The 17,663-nt window shown below is 46.7% G+C and overlaps 1 protein-coding gene across 1 annotated transcript in view; it reads left to right on the forward strand.

The window, feature by feature from the left end:
• The first annotated feature begins 17,324 nt into the window (after positions 1–17,324).
• The window catches only part of Lrig1 (leucine rich repeats and immunoglobulin like domains 1), a 102,261-nt gene continuing 101,922 nt past the window's right edge, over positions 17,325–17,663 (forward strand). The window contains exon 1 of the mRNA XM_075983398.1: positions 17,325–17,585. Within this exon, the coding sequence (XP_075839513.1) occupies positions 17,344–17,585 (242 nt within the window). The 5' untranslated portion in view covers positions 17,325–17,343. The remainder of the gene's footprint in view (positions 17,586–17,663) is intronic.

Raw genomic sequence — 17,663 nt, forward strand, 5'->3', positions numbered from 1 at the left:
GGGAAGAAATAAGGCTCCATTGTCCTTGACGTGTTTAAAATATGAATTGCCAATTAACAATACGATTGGCAAATTGCTCTACAATTAAAAACATAGAAATGTTGTTAGAGGCAATTAGAATAATTGTCACATGTTAATTATGGGTTGATGGATTTTGCATGCTGCCAGCAATTACCCTTTGAGCCTGAGATTTTTCTGAACAGAATCCAACCCCATAAAGACATTGATATAATATGAACTGTCTTCCTTGCTGGCATGCCTACTGTCTTTTTAGTGTCTTTTAAGGTATGTAATTATTTTTAATTAGGCTTCCAGGAGAAATTTTCTGAATATATGTTTTGCTAGGTCATCCTTAGAAAACCTTGTATCCAGTCCAAAAGCGGACGGGAAAAGAAGAAGCCACAGTGGAGAGCCAAGCGAACTTCAGTTTTGATATTTACTGCCTTGCTATAGCTTAGCCTTTGGTAACCTCAAAGTAAAGTAAGGAAAATAGATACCTGACAGAGTTGTTAGATAACGTTGATGTCTCTCTCCTCAGTCACTGTGCAGGATGAAATCGTCGACATTGGAACCTACATGTAGTGTCTCCTAGCCCTTCTTTGCTCTCTCTCAACTCTTGGAGAATATGGTTCTTAGCTTTGTCCTCTTCCCTGGTTTTGCCTACTCTGGTTTTGCCTACTCTAGACCTTCTCATCTCAAATTCGGGATCCTCCTACATAGAGTCATGGAGTCAGTTATCTTCACATGACTGCTCTACCTGCAAAGAGAACACTAAAATTAAATCATGTTTATTCTTGGTTCATGTCCTATCTTCTTTACTGGGACACCAGCAAAGTCTCTTGCAGCGGTATTGATCTGGGGTCTGCTGATTTTCATCTGCACTCCTAATTTGGCCTGCAGCTGATTTTTGTGGATATCGAAATGTAGTTATAGCCAGTTGTTTACATACTGCCTGTGGCTGTAGTTGAGCTGCAAGGACATAAGCAAGTATGTTGTGGAGTATTATTTTAATTATGTAAAGGTGTGCTGCTTTTGTTTATGTTGCAGTTGTTTAATTATAGATGTGTTGCTGTTTCACCTTGCCTGTCTAAGGCACCTGATTGGTCTAATAAAGTTGAATGACCAATAGCTAGGCAGAAAAGGTGGGACTGCTGGGCAGAGAGAATAAGTAAGAGGAAGAATCTGGGCTTGAGCAAGAAGAAGGAATGAGAGAGAAAGATAGATAGATAGATGATAGATAGATAGATAGATAGATAGATAGATGATAGATAGATGATAGATAGATATGATAGGTAGATAGATGATAGATAGATAGATAATAGATAGATAGATGATAGATAGATGATAGATAGATAGATAGATAATAGATAGATGATAGATAGATGATAGATAGATAGATAGATAGATAGATGATAGATAGATAGATGATAGATAGATAGATAGATGATAGATATGATAGGTAGATAGATGATAGATAGATAGATAGATAGATAGATAGATAGATAGATAGATAGATAGATGCCCAGGGCCAGCCAGGCAACCACTAGCCACCCAAACACAGAGTAGAACACACAGAGTGGAAGAAAGGTAAAAACCTGGAGGCAAAACGTGGATGTAGAGAAACAATTTAAATTAAGTTATTAGAGCTAATGGGACAAGCAAAAGCAGAAGCTAAGGTTGAGGATTCATAACTAATATTAAGTCTCCATGTCTTTATTTGAAAGCTGGTTCGTGGTCCCAAAGAAAGCCTGCTACCCAAGTATTTGCTGTGGAGACACTATGGCCCTCAAACTGAAAATGTTTACTGCCTGACCTTTCACGGAGAAAGTTTGTCTGCCTATCTTAGCAAGTACCTGCTTATCTTAACTCCAGAGAAAGTTAACACATTTAATGACCAATCTTTCCTCTCACATCTTTTACATTAGGGCCAGGAGCTGAGGGATGTCTTTCTTTTTTTTTTCTTTTTATTAAAAATTTCCACCTCTTCCCATTTCCTTCCCCCTCCTCCTCCCCTCCCCCTCCCTCTCCAGTCCAAAGAACAGTCAGGGTTCCCTGCCCTATGGGAAATCCAAGGTCCTTCCCCCTCCATCCAGGTCTAGGAAGGTGAGCATCCAAACAGACTAGGCTCCCACAAAGCCAGTACATGCAGTAGAATCAAAACCCAGTACCATTGGCCTTGGCTTCTCAGTCAGCCCTCATTGTCAGCCACATTCAGAAAGTCCGGTTTAATCACATGCTCCATCAGTCCCAGTCCAGCTGACCTTGGTGAGCTCCCATTAGATCAGCCCCACTGTCTCAGTGGGTGGGCGCACCCCTCGCAGTCCTGACTTCCTTGCTCATGTTCTCCCTCCTTCTGCTCCTCTTTTGGACCTTGGGAGCTCAGTCCAGTGCTCCAATGTGGGTCTCTGTCTCTATCTCCATCCATTGCCAGATGAAGGTTCTATGTTGATAAGCAAGATAGTCATCAGTGAGGCTATAGGATAGGGCCAGTTCAGGCACCCTCTCCTCAGCTGCCCAAGGAACAAGCTGGGGACATCTCCTTGGACACCTGGGAACCCCTCTAGAGTCAAGTCTCTTGCCAACCCTAAAATGGCTCCCTTAATTATCTACTTCCCTGCTCCCATATCCACCCTTCCTCCATCCCAACCATCCCATTTCCTCAAGCTCTCCCCATTCTCCCCTTCTCCCTTCTCTCTCCCCATCTCCCCTTACTCCCATCCCACCTCAACCCCCAAGTTCCCAATTTTAATAAGGAACTGGAGTTACAGGCAGTGTGTGCCTCTTGAGGTGGGTGCTGGGAGTCGATCCTGGCTTCTATCTGCTGAGCCATCTCCTTAGCCACCACCCTAGCATCACTTCCTAAAAGTGCTCTCCTCATGATACCCAATCTCTTTCCTCATTATTATTTTTAAAATCTTTCTCATTTATTACTATTATTAGGAGACAGTATTAGGGTGTCCTGTAGCCCGGGAGGAGGGGCTCCAAATTTCACTCACATGCAGCTGCAGATGGCCTTGAGACTCAGGCCTGGGCCTTGCAAGTGCTATGCTACCACACCCAGTTTATGTGGTGTCAGGAATCAAACCTGGGACTTTATGCTTGGTAGACCAGCACTCCTAGCTACTCCTGTGTATGGAAGAAGAGCATTCTAGCAAATGAGTTACACCTCTACCCCATCCTTCTTTCCATCTTCTTTATGCTACTTTTGTGCATGTGCATGCAGTGTGTGTGTGTGTGTGTGTGTAAGTGTGTGTGCTCATGCATATGTGTGTGTACACACTCCCACATTGATTTATGGAAGAGGGCATGAGTATAGAGGTCAGAGGACAAACGTTGGGGTTGTCTTCAGAAATACCATCCAAGGTCTCTCATTGATCTAGGGTTCACCAATTAGGCAAGACTGTCTTGTCAGTGAGGCCCCAGTATATCCCTGTCTCTACTTTCCTGGATTATAATAATAAATTATTATTATTATTATTATTATTATTATTATTCTCTACTTTCTGGGATTATGAAGGTATGCCTCCACATCTGGCATTTTCACACAGGTTCTGGCAATTGACCTAGGTCCTCATGTTTGTAGGGCACACAGTTTATTGACTGAGCCATCTTCTCTGCACCCTTTCTTCTTAATTCTCTAATTTTCCTTTATTTTTTTTCTTCACAAGAGGCTGATCAAACATACAAATGAAATTTATTGCTAAACTGGATGTGGTGGCTCAGGTTTGTAATATCACTACTCCGGAAGATGAAACAAGAGGATCATCATGAATCTGAGTCCAGTCTGGGCAACATAGTGAGTTCTAGGCTATGATGTGCTACAAAGTAAGCCCTTGCCTCAAAGTGGGGTAGGGAGCATAGAGAGAAACAGAGTTCTCGCCAGGATGTCCAAAATCATTTCCCAGAGTTGAATTGACTTCCATCTAGTTTCTGGAACCTTTATGCTCTCCTCCTGAGGGCATTAGGGTTGCATCATAGGAGAGAACCATACTAGGGCTCCTGGGATACACTTGAATTGACTGGATGATAGCAGAAGAATTCTCCTCTTGGCATAAACCTCAGACTGGCCACACAAGCATATCACTGGACATAGAATGGCAACTTTGTTCCCGTAATGCCACAAGGACTCTAGTAGGGGAAGGATGGAGTTATGAAGAGGGTAAATCCCAAGTTCTAGTCCTCTGTGTATGAACTGTGACCTCAGCTGGTAGCCTGTTCCTCCCAAGCTTCAGGTTTTCATTCTTTTTTTTTTTTTTTTGGTTTTTCGAGACAGGGTTTCTCTGTGGTTTTGGAGCCTGTCCTGGAACTAGCTCTTGTAGACCAGGGTGGTCTCGAACTCACAGAGATCCGCCTGCCTCTGCCTCCCGAGTGCTGGGATTAAAGGCGTGCGCCACCACCGTCTGGCCAGGTTTTCATTCTTAAGACGTAGTTGCACAGGCTGTGGTATGGCCTCAGTGAACTGATGTTCGGGATTCAGGAACACAGTTGCAAACTGACATGCCCTCAAGGTGGGATGTGACATATAAAATAAGTAGCAGATGCCCATCTCCCACAGGTAGTTAATTCCAAGTTTTCAAAAATAAGCACAGCAGATTAAGTGAAGTTTAAGTTTGGCCCATCTCTGTTCCTGGGGACATCTGAAACATAGCAGGCAACAGTTAATATTGGCTTCTCACCTCAGCCAGCCAGTCCTTCAGTCAGCCCGCTATGCTTAATGCTTCTGTTTTCTTCCCACATACCCATCCTGGGTCTCCTTCTAAGCTAGGAGCTGTGTGGGACATGCTGGATCTGAGTCTTGGTCCCTGCTTCCATCTCCATCCCTACTGTTAGAGTTTGGGACAAGTAGATTGACTGATTATAGATATAACTGCAAACTAGCAGCTGAGTTATGAAGATAAGGGGATGAGATTTTGTAAAAACTAGGGAAATGGCTGGGAATCATGGGGGTAACAACAACGTATAGTGGTTGGGGTAGACAGTAGATTCTGGGTCCTGGTTGCACAGTCTTGGGCAGGTGAGTTACTGATGTTCCTGTACTTTAGAGCTCTGCTCTGCAAAATGAAAATACTAGGTGGCTTCGCACCAGCACACAGCGTCTCACCCAGGTTACCCAAATGCCATGCAGAAGCTCAAGAACTGGGAAACTTGAGCGTCAATCGTTATTACTAAGTTGCCACATGTTTTCTAGAATATTTTCTGCATTTTGAGTGTCATCCCCTCAAAAGTGCACGTGTTAGAAATGTAATCCCCCACCCCAGTTCAGACGTTCATCTAAAGTGCATTAGGAGGTTGGGGTGGTTATTAGTGTGAGATGGCATAGAGTAAAAGGATCACTGTGTCTTTAATAACCTTAAAGTATTTAATTTAATTTCTGCATGTGATGTGTTTGTGTTAGTGTGGGTCCACATGTATCACATGTATTTAGAGGTCAGGGAAAAAGTTTCTTTTCACTGTGAGACCTAGAGACAGAATTCAGTTCATCGGGACCTCTTCTTCTCACTAAGCCATCAAACTGGCCCATCATTAGGAACATTATAAGACGAGAAGAAACCTCATCTGTGTTACCAGGTGACACCACACTGTGAGGCAGAAAAAGGCCATGACCAGGTGCTGAGCAGACATTAGCACCGTGCTCTTGGACTTCCCAGGCTCTAGAACTGTGAGCTACATAAGCCTTCTTTCATTGTAGTCATCTGGTATCAAGTATTTCGCTATAGAAATATTGTTAGCATCGGGAGTTTCATGACATAGGAAACTGCACATTTCTGGGCAAACCCAGGTAGTTTGGCATCCTCATTCTTTTTGAAGCTGCTGTCTATTGTGTGACTTTGGTGAATTTAGACTAAATAGGTGGACCTCTAACTTTATCTTGCCTAAAACACCTATTGTTAAAATAGAATGCTGGTTCCACCCCCGGGGACAGGGGTAGGGCCTGATTCATTCTGCTAGATAATCACAAGGTCGGTAGCCAACTAGAAGTCTGGGATTCTATGGCCACCTCCCTGTGATCTGCTTAAAGTCTAACTTGAGAAAATGAGCTTCCCGTGGAGTAAACCATTTATTGGATGAACAATGTTTACTAAACACCTGCTACTTTTCAACTCAGAACTGGGGAATTGTGTCTAGAAATTCTCTGACGGCATGGCTTGGTGACCTCAACTTTGGATCCTGCTCTGGTGTTTCCCACACTCTGGGCGCTAGAGCTCTTAACACAGAACCAGAAGAGAGTGGAATGTAGGGGCTACCCAAGGGAGCAGAGGGCCACTGTTTATGATACGTTTTGAGAATCCATCTTTTTCCTTTAGTGTCTTTGAGACGGAGTCTCACATAGATCAGGATAGCCTCAAACTAGCTACGTAGCCAAGGATGACCTTGAACTCTTGATCCTTCTGTCTCTGCCTTGACAGTGCTGGTTTTAGCATCAATGTACCTGGTTTACAGGGTGATCAAACCTGGGGCTTTGTGCATGTCTAAAACACTCTACCAACCGAGTTACAGCCGCAGCCCCCAAATCCACCTTCCGAGAATAAACTAATGCTTTGTGTTTCTTACCTCAAGACAGGGGGAGAGGAGCAATTCTGTGGCCAGCAGAAAAGCCAGAACACATATTACCCAGGAATCCAAGTTAGACGGTGCCAGCCGGATTGCATGTGGCACTCAATCAAAGATGGTGACAAACATGTCAAGGAGGTCAGTGATAACACTGATCCTTTGAAGTTCCCAATGACAGGTGTATTTGATAAGACTTTTCTTTCTTCCAAACCACTCATGTTTTATTGCCTGTCTACTCAGGCACGCTTGCAGTCTCAGCTATCTCCAGCCATTTAACAAACCCCTCTGGACTCCGTGGCTGGGAGTGAGGTCTGTTTTTACTGGTCATGATTGTCTGGGTTGAGAATCTGAATGAGGGTCACGGGGACGGATCCTTCCTCCCACTCTGTGCTTGCCATGCTCATTTTCATGGCTGTACCCAGCCAGCAGCTAGACTGGGCTAAAAAGGGCATCGTGGGGCTGGATTAGTACAGTGGCTAGACCGGGCTAAAAAGGGCATCGTGGGGCTGGATTAGTACAGTGGCTAGACTGGGCTAAAAAGGGCATCGTGGGGCTGGATTAGTACAGTGGCTAGACTGGGCTTAAAAGAGCATCGTGGGGCTGGATTAGTACAGTGGCTAGACTGGGCTAAAAAGGGCATCGTGGGGCTGGATTAGTACAGTGGCTAGACTGGGCTAAAAAGGGCATCGTGGGGCTGGATTAGTACAGTGGCTAGACTGGGCTAAAAAGGGCATCGTGGGGCTGGATTAGTACAGTGGCTAGACTGGGCTAAAAAGGGCATCGTGGGGCTGGATTAGTACAGTGGCTAGACTGGGCTAAAAAGGGCATCGTGGGGCTGGATTAGTACAGTGGCTAGACTGGGCTAAAAAGGGCATCGTGGGGCTGGATTAGTACAGTGGCTAGACTGGGCTAAAAAGGGCATCGTGGGGCTGGATTAGTACAGTGGCTAGACTGGGCTAAAAAGGGCATCGTGGGGCTGGATTAGTACAGTGGCTAGACTGGGCTAAAAAGGCCATCGTGGGGCTGGAGAGACGGTTGAGCCGTTTTGTCCACTTGTTGCTCTTACAGAGAAGACTGGGTTTGGTTCCCAGCATCCACATGGAGGCTCACAAACCACCTATAATTCCAGTTCCATGGGATCTGACACCTACTCCTGACCTCTGTGGTCACTAGGGATATACACACATGCAGGCAAGGAAAACATTCATTCACATAAAAGACAGTGACCAGGTGTTGAGCAGATACCAGCACCATGCTCATAATCAAATGAAAAAAAAATACTTTAAACATTGAGGCTGTCCTGTCAAATCTCGTTACAGTTTTGGCTGTTGACTGTCCCTCTCTGTGCCTTATACATGGCCTCTCTTTCCTTATGGTCTCTGTTCTTCCTGACCTCATTTTCTAGGACAGCCTGGGGCTTCTCATATGGTAGCTGGAGTAGGAAATGGACATAAGGCACAGACGCCAGACTTAGAACTGGTTAGAATGTGACTTCTAGCATAACATATTGGTGAGAGTAAGTCAGCATGTCCATCATTATCCAAAGAGGGAGGAAAACTCCATCGTGCTGGAAAGAACTGCTGGTGGCTGTCTTTACTGACTGTTATGCTAGACGCTTGATTCTCCGATTCTTACCCACCAATGCACTTCCAACATAAAAGCATGGCTATTTTTATGGGACAAGAGTCGGGGTTTCTGGGTGACATGATGAAATTTTCTTTGATTTAGAGCATCTATACCCAAGGAAGAGTCAGAATTCCCTCAAGGAAATAAGGAAACGTAGATGATTATCTAAGGAATGCAGCTCCTGGGCTAGAATGGCAGTGACTAGCACAGAATATGTGTCTGTCTGTACATCTGTTTGCTCATTTTGCATTTGTGTATGCGGTACATGCAAGTATGTGTTCGTGAATGCATGGTTGTGCCAACCTGTGCAGGTGCCTGCGGAGGTGAGAGACTGATCAATTGCTTTTCTACCTTTGAAATTTTTATTTGTTTATCTATTATCTATCTGTTCTCTCTCTCTGTGTGTGTGTGTGTGTGTGTGTGTGTGTGTGTGTGTGTGTGCTCATGCCATGGCGTGTGTGGTGAGGACAAACTGTGGGACTTGCTTCTCTCCTTCTACCATGTGAGTACCCAGTCCAAACTCAGGTTGTCAGACTTGGCACAATCACCTTTACTCACTAAGCCATCTCAATTGCAGCTGCCCCACCTTATTTTGTGTGTGGGGGGGAACTTAGGGGTTTTCTTTCTTTCTTGAAAACAAGTTTATATTTAATTTTATGTATATGTGTGTGCCTGAGTATATGTCTGTGCACCACATGCAGGAGTCCTTGGAGGTCAGAAGAGGCATCAGACCCCTGGATCTAGAGGTCTAAGTGGTTATGAACCATTGTCTAGATACTGTGATATGGGATTCCCCTCTGTATGCTGTGATTTCATTAATGAATAAAGAAATTGTCTTGGCCTGTTGATAGGGCAGAACTTAGCTAGGCAGAAAAAACTAAACAGAATGCTGGGAGAAAGAAGGGCAGAGTCAGGGAGAAGCCATGTAGCCTCTCTGTGAACTTTACCAGTAAGCCACAGCCACGTGGCAATACACAGATTATTAGAAATGGGTTAAATTAAGATATAAGTGTTAAGCAAGAAGCAGCTAGAGCTAATGGGCCAAGCAGTGTTTTAAATAGTATGGTTTCTGTGTGATTATTTTGGGAGTCTGAGCAGCCAGGAACCAACAAGGAACCCTCCTCCTTACAATAATGCTGGAACTCAAACTTAGGTCCTCTGCATGAGCATGGTCCTCTCCCCAGCTCTGAGACAGTTCCGTGATGTTTGCCTAGACTCATGGGCCAATGGGCTCCCTCTTGTCTCCATCCTGCCCTCAGCATTGGGATTCCAGATGCACCCTGCCATGCCTGGGTTTTTATATGGATGCCAGAGATCCAAACTTAGTTCCTCATGCTTGCATAGTAAGCACTTTGCCCATTGAACTAGCTCCCAGCCTCTCTGTCTATATGTGTAAGATAAATTTGAAATGTGTAATAAACCCAACTGTCCTTTTGGAAACAAATATAACAGGTCATAAAATTCACAAATGCTTCTTATTAATCTGCATGTGGCTCAAAGAGAAAGAGTTGAGTGGCACCAGAGAATGTAGCCTTTTTTTTTTTGGTTGTGGTAGTGGGGTGTGTGTGTGTGTGTGTGTACGTGTGTGTGTGTTCTCCAAAATCTCATGTGTAGCAGATGTTTTGAATGCTCTTCAGTTTAGGGGCAATAATAGAAACCACATGCTTGCCTTTATTTTTGAAATTGTTTTAGTAAGGGCTTGTGAAAATATGGAAAATGTAAACACGCACCAGCATATACAAATACATAATGTGCAAAGAAGCCGGCCTGTCATACAGCACTGAGGGGGCCCACAGTGGCATGAGGGATAGGTGTGGTCAACACAAATGACCTGGTGTAATTGCCCATCGTTAAATGTGCAAATGAATCATGACCTAGGTAAAGGCAGATTCTGAGGCTGGGGGTGTTGCTGGGTAGAACATTTGCCTAACACGCTTAAGGCCCTGGGTTGAATCTCTAGCACCACATAAAACCAGAGAGGTGGCACAGGCTTGTGATCCTAGCACTTGGGAAGTAGAGGCAGGCAGATAGAAGTTCAAGACCCTCCTCAACTACGTAGCAAGTTTGAGGGCAGTCTGCTTTAAAGAGGACAGATTCTGAATGAGTGGGTATGGGGAGGGCCGAGGTCACACGCTGAGAGGCTTTATGGATGATGGTGCTGGCTAGGTTTAAACAGTAGTACACATACATTAGATGTGGGAAGGAGGGGCCTGACAAATGTCCTCCCTTAAGAGGCAGGCATGGCTTAGTGAGCAACTATTGCATGTGTGCTTGAAATTGAACTAGACCATGGAATGCTAAGATCAGATTAAACATGGTCTCGGGACTTAGTGAGCCTCCAGGTTGGAAGGAAAAAGTTAAAAGGAAAGAGAATGGAAACAAAACGATATGAGGAGGTGTAGAATTGCCAAAGATTAACTATGAGCACGGTTTTGGGTTCCTGCTCACTGTTTAAGTAGGATATGATAGGAGTTGAGTGAGCTCAGAGTCTCTGTAATTTCATCCAGAAAAAAAAAGGTGACCTTTCAACCTTATAGTCTGAAAAAACAATTTTTAATGCTAAGATCAAAACAGGGCCTTGTGTATGCTAGGCAAGTTCTTTGCCACTGAGCTCTGCCCTAGCTCTTATCCTTGGAAGTCTCATGAGACTTAGGAGGAATCAAGCCATAACGTGAAATAATGCTTAGCAGATAATAAGTGCTCCAACTGATCAACCATTATTACCATACAAGTGAGGGAACCGAGGGAAATGTCCATGCGTTTTCTGAAAAAAAAAAAAAGCTTATTAATATCATAGATAAAATTATGGAAATCTATTAATAAGTATACAAAAAGAAAATAATTATGGCCATTCTCATGATACTCTCAAGAAAGAGGTATTTTGATCTTTTTTATAAGACATTTACTGAATATTAATCATGGATGATAAAAGAATTTTAAGATTTTACTGATTCTTGATTTCGTGTGTCCACAGCTTTCACCTCTGTAAAGTGGAAATAGTTACAACTGTAATATTCAAAACATTTTGCTATCCAGGCATGGTGGCCTGTCAGTTGTCCCAGTGTGTGGGAGGCTGAGGCAGAAGTGTCACTTAAGCTTAAGAGTTCAAGACCAGCCTGGGCAATATAGTGCGACTCAGTCTCAAATCAGAATAACACCTTCTACTCCCAACCTAAACTTTAGGAGGCCCAACCGTCGTAAAGAGTCTGGTGTCTGCAGAGCTGGCTTGCAATCTTGGCCCTGTCACTTATCAGCTCATGTGGCCATGACCATTTCCCTGGTATCTTCCCCCAACAGAGAAAATATATAAAGCACCTAGCAGTGTCACAGGCACAAAACAAATGCCCAGTAAATGACAGCTGTGACTGTAATATGAAATTGCTTTAAAAAATAATAATCACACAAGGTGTATTAGTTCGTGAGGATGGTTATTCTACGCTGTGATGAATGTGCTGTTTCCGGTTTACATCCAACTGTCTCCTTGGAGTTGCTGGAAGTGAGGAACAAACCTTGTTTCTCTGCACCCCTAATCTTCCACATGCTTCCCTGATCAGCCTCCGGTGACGTCATCGGCCCGTCATTAGAGGCAAGGGGCTGCCTCTTCTGGTGAGCTGCAGGATTTCGAGATGGTCAGAGCTTTATAAAAATCCTGTTAGTCGCTCAGTTCAAACGGCATATTCACAGGTAAAGGACCAGTGTCCCCAGGACGTGGCTTGTGTCAGGGAGTGGACCCCACAGTTGTTAGCCGATATTAATAGTTCTTAGAGGAGGGCAGGAACCCGTGCAGGTCACAGCTGAGTCACAGGCCTCACACATTCTGCTTGTGCAGGCCCAGCAGCTGCAGTTTGACACTAGCCAGAGACAGCACAAAAAAAAACCCCCTCACTTCTCCTCACCTCTTTCAGAGGAAAATGCTGGAACTGGAGGCAGGGAGACACCGAAATTCTCTTCCTTCCCATCCCCACCTCATTAACCCCCTCGCCGACTTTCTCCCCATCCATCTCCTTGACAAGATTATTGGGGAAAAGGAGTTAATGAGTACACAGTTGTGTTTTTCTTGGGAGAGAAGTACTAGATGGGCTCAGAGCAGGCTGTCATCACTCCTGAGTCCTTAGGGGCTTTACAGGTAATAATTAACCCTTCGTGGTATTCCTGGAAGAGAAAAGCTTGGGTTGGAAGAACCTACTAAGATTTTCCATTTGCAGTAAAACCATGGACTTCTGTTGCTTCAGAGTTTTAAGTTAGTAACACTTAGAAAAGAAGCCTTAGATAATGCGTGTCCCTAAACTGCCCTAAACCGTCCCTAAACCATCCCTAAACTGTCCCCTTACACTCCCGTGCCCTTATCAGAGTGATATGTTGTGTGAGAATGTGTGTACGTGAGGGCTCCTGTGTACATTGAGGGTAGGACGGAGGAAGACTTTGAATGTCCTCTCTACCTCTCTCTGCCTAATGGCCTTGAAGCAAGGTGTCTTACTGAATCTGGAGCTAGGCAGACAGGTGACAAGGCCCAGCCATCCTCTTGTCTCTGCCTCCCATGACTCTGGGGCTACAGGCACACAGCCAGCTTTTTATGTGAGTGCTGGGGACTTGAACTCAGGTCCTCATGTTTCACGGCAAGTGCTCTTCTCCATTGAGCCGCCTCCTCAGCTCAACATAGAGCATTTTTAACTCTCTCGAGCACAGAAGGAACTATCCTTCATTGCCATTCCAAGAATACTGACGCTTAAGAAAAAAAAGAACTGTATAAAGGTTTCTAGTAACAAGGCTGGCTGGAACCTAGGTCTTCTGGTGACCTGTGTACACCAGGCAAGGGGTGTACCACTGTGCTATACTCCTGAAGACTCCAGTGCTTTTTAGTGCACCAAATACCATGTACATCCTCTTTTCGCACCAAGAAGGCATAATTCTGACTCCTTGAAGTTGGAATTTCCATCCCTGTGATCAACCTGCTTTTCTGCTTTGTAGAATGGAGTGTGTGGATGGGGTGGGGTATGCCCATGACACATCACACACATGGAGCTCAAAGAACAAACTTGTCAAGTTGATTCTCCGCTTCCACCTTTATATGGGTTCTGGGGTTGGAACTCAAGTCCTCAGACTTGTGCCTCAAGTGCCTTTGCCCACTGAGCCGTCTTGCTGGCCCCTTTCCTATTACGTTGCTGTGTGCTTCTCAGCGCAGTTGGGTAATTGAGGTTTTCTAGCAGTGAGGTTAGCAGGATGTATTGCCGAGACTTCTGGATGCAAGGACGCTGGAACGATTCTTAGGGGTGTTCATTCCTTGCTGGTTCCTGCTTGACTAAAGCAAACTGAAAAATCTAAAATGCTTAGCTAAATGGTTCAGGTGCTAAGGAGGTAGAGGCAGGAGGATCAGGAGTTCGAAGTCATCCTCTGTTACCTTTCAAGTTCCAGGCTAGCCTGGACTACATGATATAGTTTTTAAAAATAATTAGAGCAGTAGATTAAAACGAGGATCCAGAACACACTGCTCTGTGCTGAAAGGACCACGACTTGTTCTCCTAGCAGGTAGCTTTCCTTAAATGTCTCCCTTGATATCCCTTCCTGGATTTAGGTTGCGGCCACAGATGATTCTTTTCTAAGCTGGATCTCTCCTCTCCAGTCCACATTCTTGCTGCAATCACATGCAGGTTGCTAGTATGTGGGCAGACTTCCATACATGGTGTGAGGAGCAGACATGACTTCATGCTTCGCTGTAGACAAGAAGAACTGCCAAGGCTCAGGCGCCCCGTCCCCCCAAGTCTTTCTCTGTTTGGAATCCTCTTCTCTGGTGGTGTGGCAACCAGACCACAGGGGATGTTGTAGATCTGTGGGCAAATTACCTTGCAGCTAACCAAATCCTGTCCTCTAGGACTCTGAAGGTCCCAAGTGCATCTCATAGCTCCACCTACAAGCATTTGAAAACACTCAGTTGGTGCCAACCGAAAGGTAATCTTCAGTTTCAAGAAGTGAGACCAGCTGTGTTTATTATGTTGTTTGATTCTGGGGTGGGGTGGGGACAAGCTGACGAGTTCTCTAAGGAAATCCTCACAAGCATTCTGAAAGAAATTACTCTTTTGTTTAAAAACTAAGGGAGGGAGGCAACTGGAGAGATGGGCTCAGTGGTTAGGATCACCTGTTGCTCTTGCAAAGGACTGGGTTTGGTTCCTAGCACCACTTGGAAGCCCGCCGCTGTCTGTAACTCCCGGTGTCAGGGGATCTGATGCCACTTCTGATCTCTGTAGGCATGCATGTGTTGCATAGGCATACATACAGGCAAAACGCACAGAAAACAAAATAAGACATTTCCATTGGATTTCAAATCAGGTGTGTGTGTACACGTGTGCACGTGCGCCAGTGCACACGCACGCATTTGGAGGCTAGAGGACAACCTGCAAAGGTCAGCTCTCTCCTTCTGCCTTCTGGGTCCCAGGGATCAAATTACTCTCCTGTTCTTCCATCTTACTGGCCTAAAGTACTGTTTTGTCCCAACACTTGGGATGCTGAGGCAGGAGGATTGTTGCAAGTTTGGTGCTAACCTGGGCTACATAGTGAGATGTTGTTTCAAAGAAAAAAAGTGTGTGTGTGTGTGGGGGGGGAGGTGATGGAGACATGGCTCAGTAGTTAAGCATGCCATATTTCTTTTGCAGAGAATTCAGTTCCCAACATCCATGTCAGGTGGCTCACAACTACCTGCATCAGGCTACAGTGGCCTGTGGTCTCTTTGGACACCCTGCACTCATATGCACATGCTTACAGACAGACAGACATAGACATACACACAATTAAAAATAAAATAAAAATGAATCTTTAAAATGCACTCTTTTGTGTCCATTGTTCTTGAAATACTTAAATATCAAGATAGAAAACTTCTTCAATTGGGGGTCTTTTATATTCCATTCCCCAACTTATTTTTATTATTATTTCTACCCAAAGGCATGAAAACAGAGGGACCTGCTTCTCCTTATCCAGAAGGAAGGTATATGATTATGTGCACTGTATGTGCAGTGCACATGTTCTCGTTCACACAGGCTGAAGCAGTCAAGCACAGTGCTTTCCTGAGGTATCACATTTGGCTTCATTTACACACGTTTGAGCACCGCTTCAACATCACTTCAGAGAGATATACAAAAAAAAAAGAGAGAAATTGAACACCATTTATCTGATAATGTATGCAATCAGCAGAAAGGGAAGATCAAAGTCAGGATAAGGAGAATGGCAAACAAAGCTGGGTGTGGTGCACGCACACACCTGCAATGACGTTGTTCAGGAGGGTCACAACTTTGGAGGGAGCTGGGTACAGGGTGAGACGCAGAGGAGAGGAGGGGAGAGAAGGAGAGGAGAGGAGAGGAGGGGAGGGAAAGACAGGCAGGCCGGCCAACAATTGCTTGACTACTAAATTCAGGACCAGTTTAAAAACTTGAGGGACAATCACATTTAGTATCAAAGAAAACCTCTTGAATGTGCCGAATACGTAACAGAAAAACCCTTTAAGTGTTTTGATTTTGTCTTCCCGATGAACACCTCTTCTCCATTTCTATAAAGTGTAAGTTAGATTTAACGCGCCGGGACAAATGTTTTCCAGACTCCTGTGGCTTAGCTTTCCTGACTGGTGTGCCCTATGTTAGATAGAAACTTGCATGCTCTTGGGGAGAGATGTATGTGAGACACCGGCAAGGAAAAGCGCCCAGAGCGGCAGGTATGTATTACAGTGCTAATCTCAACCTTTTTTTTTTTTCCACTGTAAGCGCCCGCCTACACCCATGCACTATTTCACATGGCAGCTCTCAGTCCATTCTGAACCGTAGAGGCCACATTTACAGGTTTAGTTTCTCTTTTACTGTCTAGAAAGTGTATGCCATGGATGGTGTCTTAAAAACTGACTTTTAGAAGCTCCGATTTTCAAAAACAAAGTACAACACCCCAACAAACCCTTTCCTCAAGCCAGGAGCATTTCCCGAACTATCCTTCAACTAACTAGGGGCGGGGAAGAGGGCGTGCCCTTGAGATTCAATTTCTGTAGCACATATTTCATTTCGGTAGTCAAGGACACATTTCCTAATTTTAGATATCGAGAAGAACGAGTTTGGAGCTGAAATGAGCTCCAGGATGTTCGATGAGAAGGGGATCCAGCTCTTCCAGCTGAGAAACTGTGAAAGTTTTAATTTTTTTTTTAAATGCCTCCAGAAAGGCACCTAAAAAAAGTGTACGCGTTTGCTGTGAATCCACCGTGTTGTCTGTTGTATGGAACAAATCGGAACAAACCTTGAGTCCTGATAGTTCCCCAACTTTCTTTCCTCCTCTAGGTTCAACAGACCGATCCCTAGGCCACTTCTGGATCCCGGGGCAGGGTAGCCGATGTCCTGCGGGGCTCCTTTAAGACAAGGAAGCACGCCCCTCCATTTCCCCGCCCAGTCCCCGCCCTTCACACCTTGGGTGGGAAAAGCGAGCGGAGGCGGGACGTGGGGGGGGGGGGGGAGCGAGCGCTCCTCGGGCCTCGGTAACCCGGTGGGGCTCCCGTAGCCAATGAGCGGCGGGCGGGGCGGGGCGCCACTCTGCAGCCCGGCGTCCAACGTGGGCCGCTCTCCGCCCGCGGGCCCCAGCCGAGGGGTGTGTGAGGGCGAGCAGCCGGGGCGGGGCCTGGGGCCGCGGGGCTGGACCGCGGCGCGGCTGGCCGCTGATTGTTCGCCGCGCCGAGGCACGGTGCGCTCCGGACGCTTCGGGACGGTGGGACGCGTGGTGTCCACGGCTCGCAGCCCGGAGCCCTCCCTGAGATGCTCGCCCGCGCCACGCTCAGAGGCCGAAGCTAAGCGTCCTCCGTCCTCAGCGGCAGCGACTCTCGGCGTGCGCGCCCGGGCTCGGGAGGCGACGCGTAGCGCGGCGGGAAGGACTTGCGGCGGCGGCCGAGCACTCACCGCAGGACTCCGCGGAGTTCGCCGCGCGCGGGGCTCGGCCCGGATGGGCGCGGGGGTGGCGTCCCCCGCAGGGCGCTGCAAAGCGGCCCGGGCTGAACGTGCCGGCTGAGCGCCGCGGCCGCTGAGCCGACTGGGGCCGGGCGTCCATGGTCTGGTGCGGAGCCTAGCGCCGAGCGCAGCCCGCGCCCGCCCGCTCGCTCGCCCGCACCTCGGCAGCGCTCGCGCCCCGGCTTCGCGGCGCGCTGCAGACAAGATGGCGCGGCCGGGTCCCGGAGTGCTCGGGGCCCCGCGCCTCGCGCCTCGCCTTTTGCTCCGGCCGCCGCCGCCGCCGCTGCTCCTGCTGCTGCTATTGCCATGGCCGGAGTCGGCAGGCGCCCAGGCCGGCTCGCGGGAGCCCTGCGCGGCCGCCTGCACTTGCGCCGGGGACTCGCTGGACTGCAGTGGGCGCGGGCTGACGACGCTGCCCAGGGACTTGCCCTCCTGGACGCGGAGCTTGTGAGTATCACCTTTGCAGCTGGCCCGGGCGCTGTCACTGGGACGGGGCTGCGGGTGTGCACAGCCTGGGAGGGTGCG

Source organism: Microtus pennsylvanicus, chromosome 8 (assembly GCF_037038515.1).
Source record: "Microtus pennsylvanicus isolate mMicPen1 chromosome 8, mMicPen1.hap1, whole genome shotgun sequence".
Lineage (NCBI taxonomy): Eukaryota > Metazoa > Chordata > Mammalia > Rodentia > Cricetidae > Microtus > Microtus pennsylvanicus.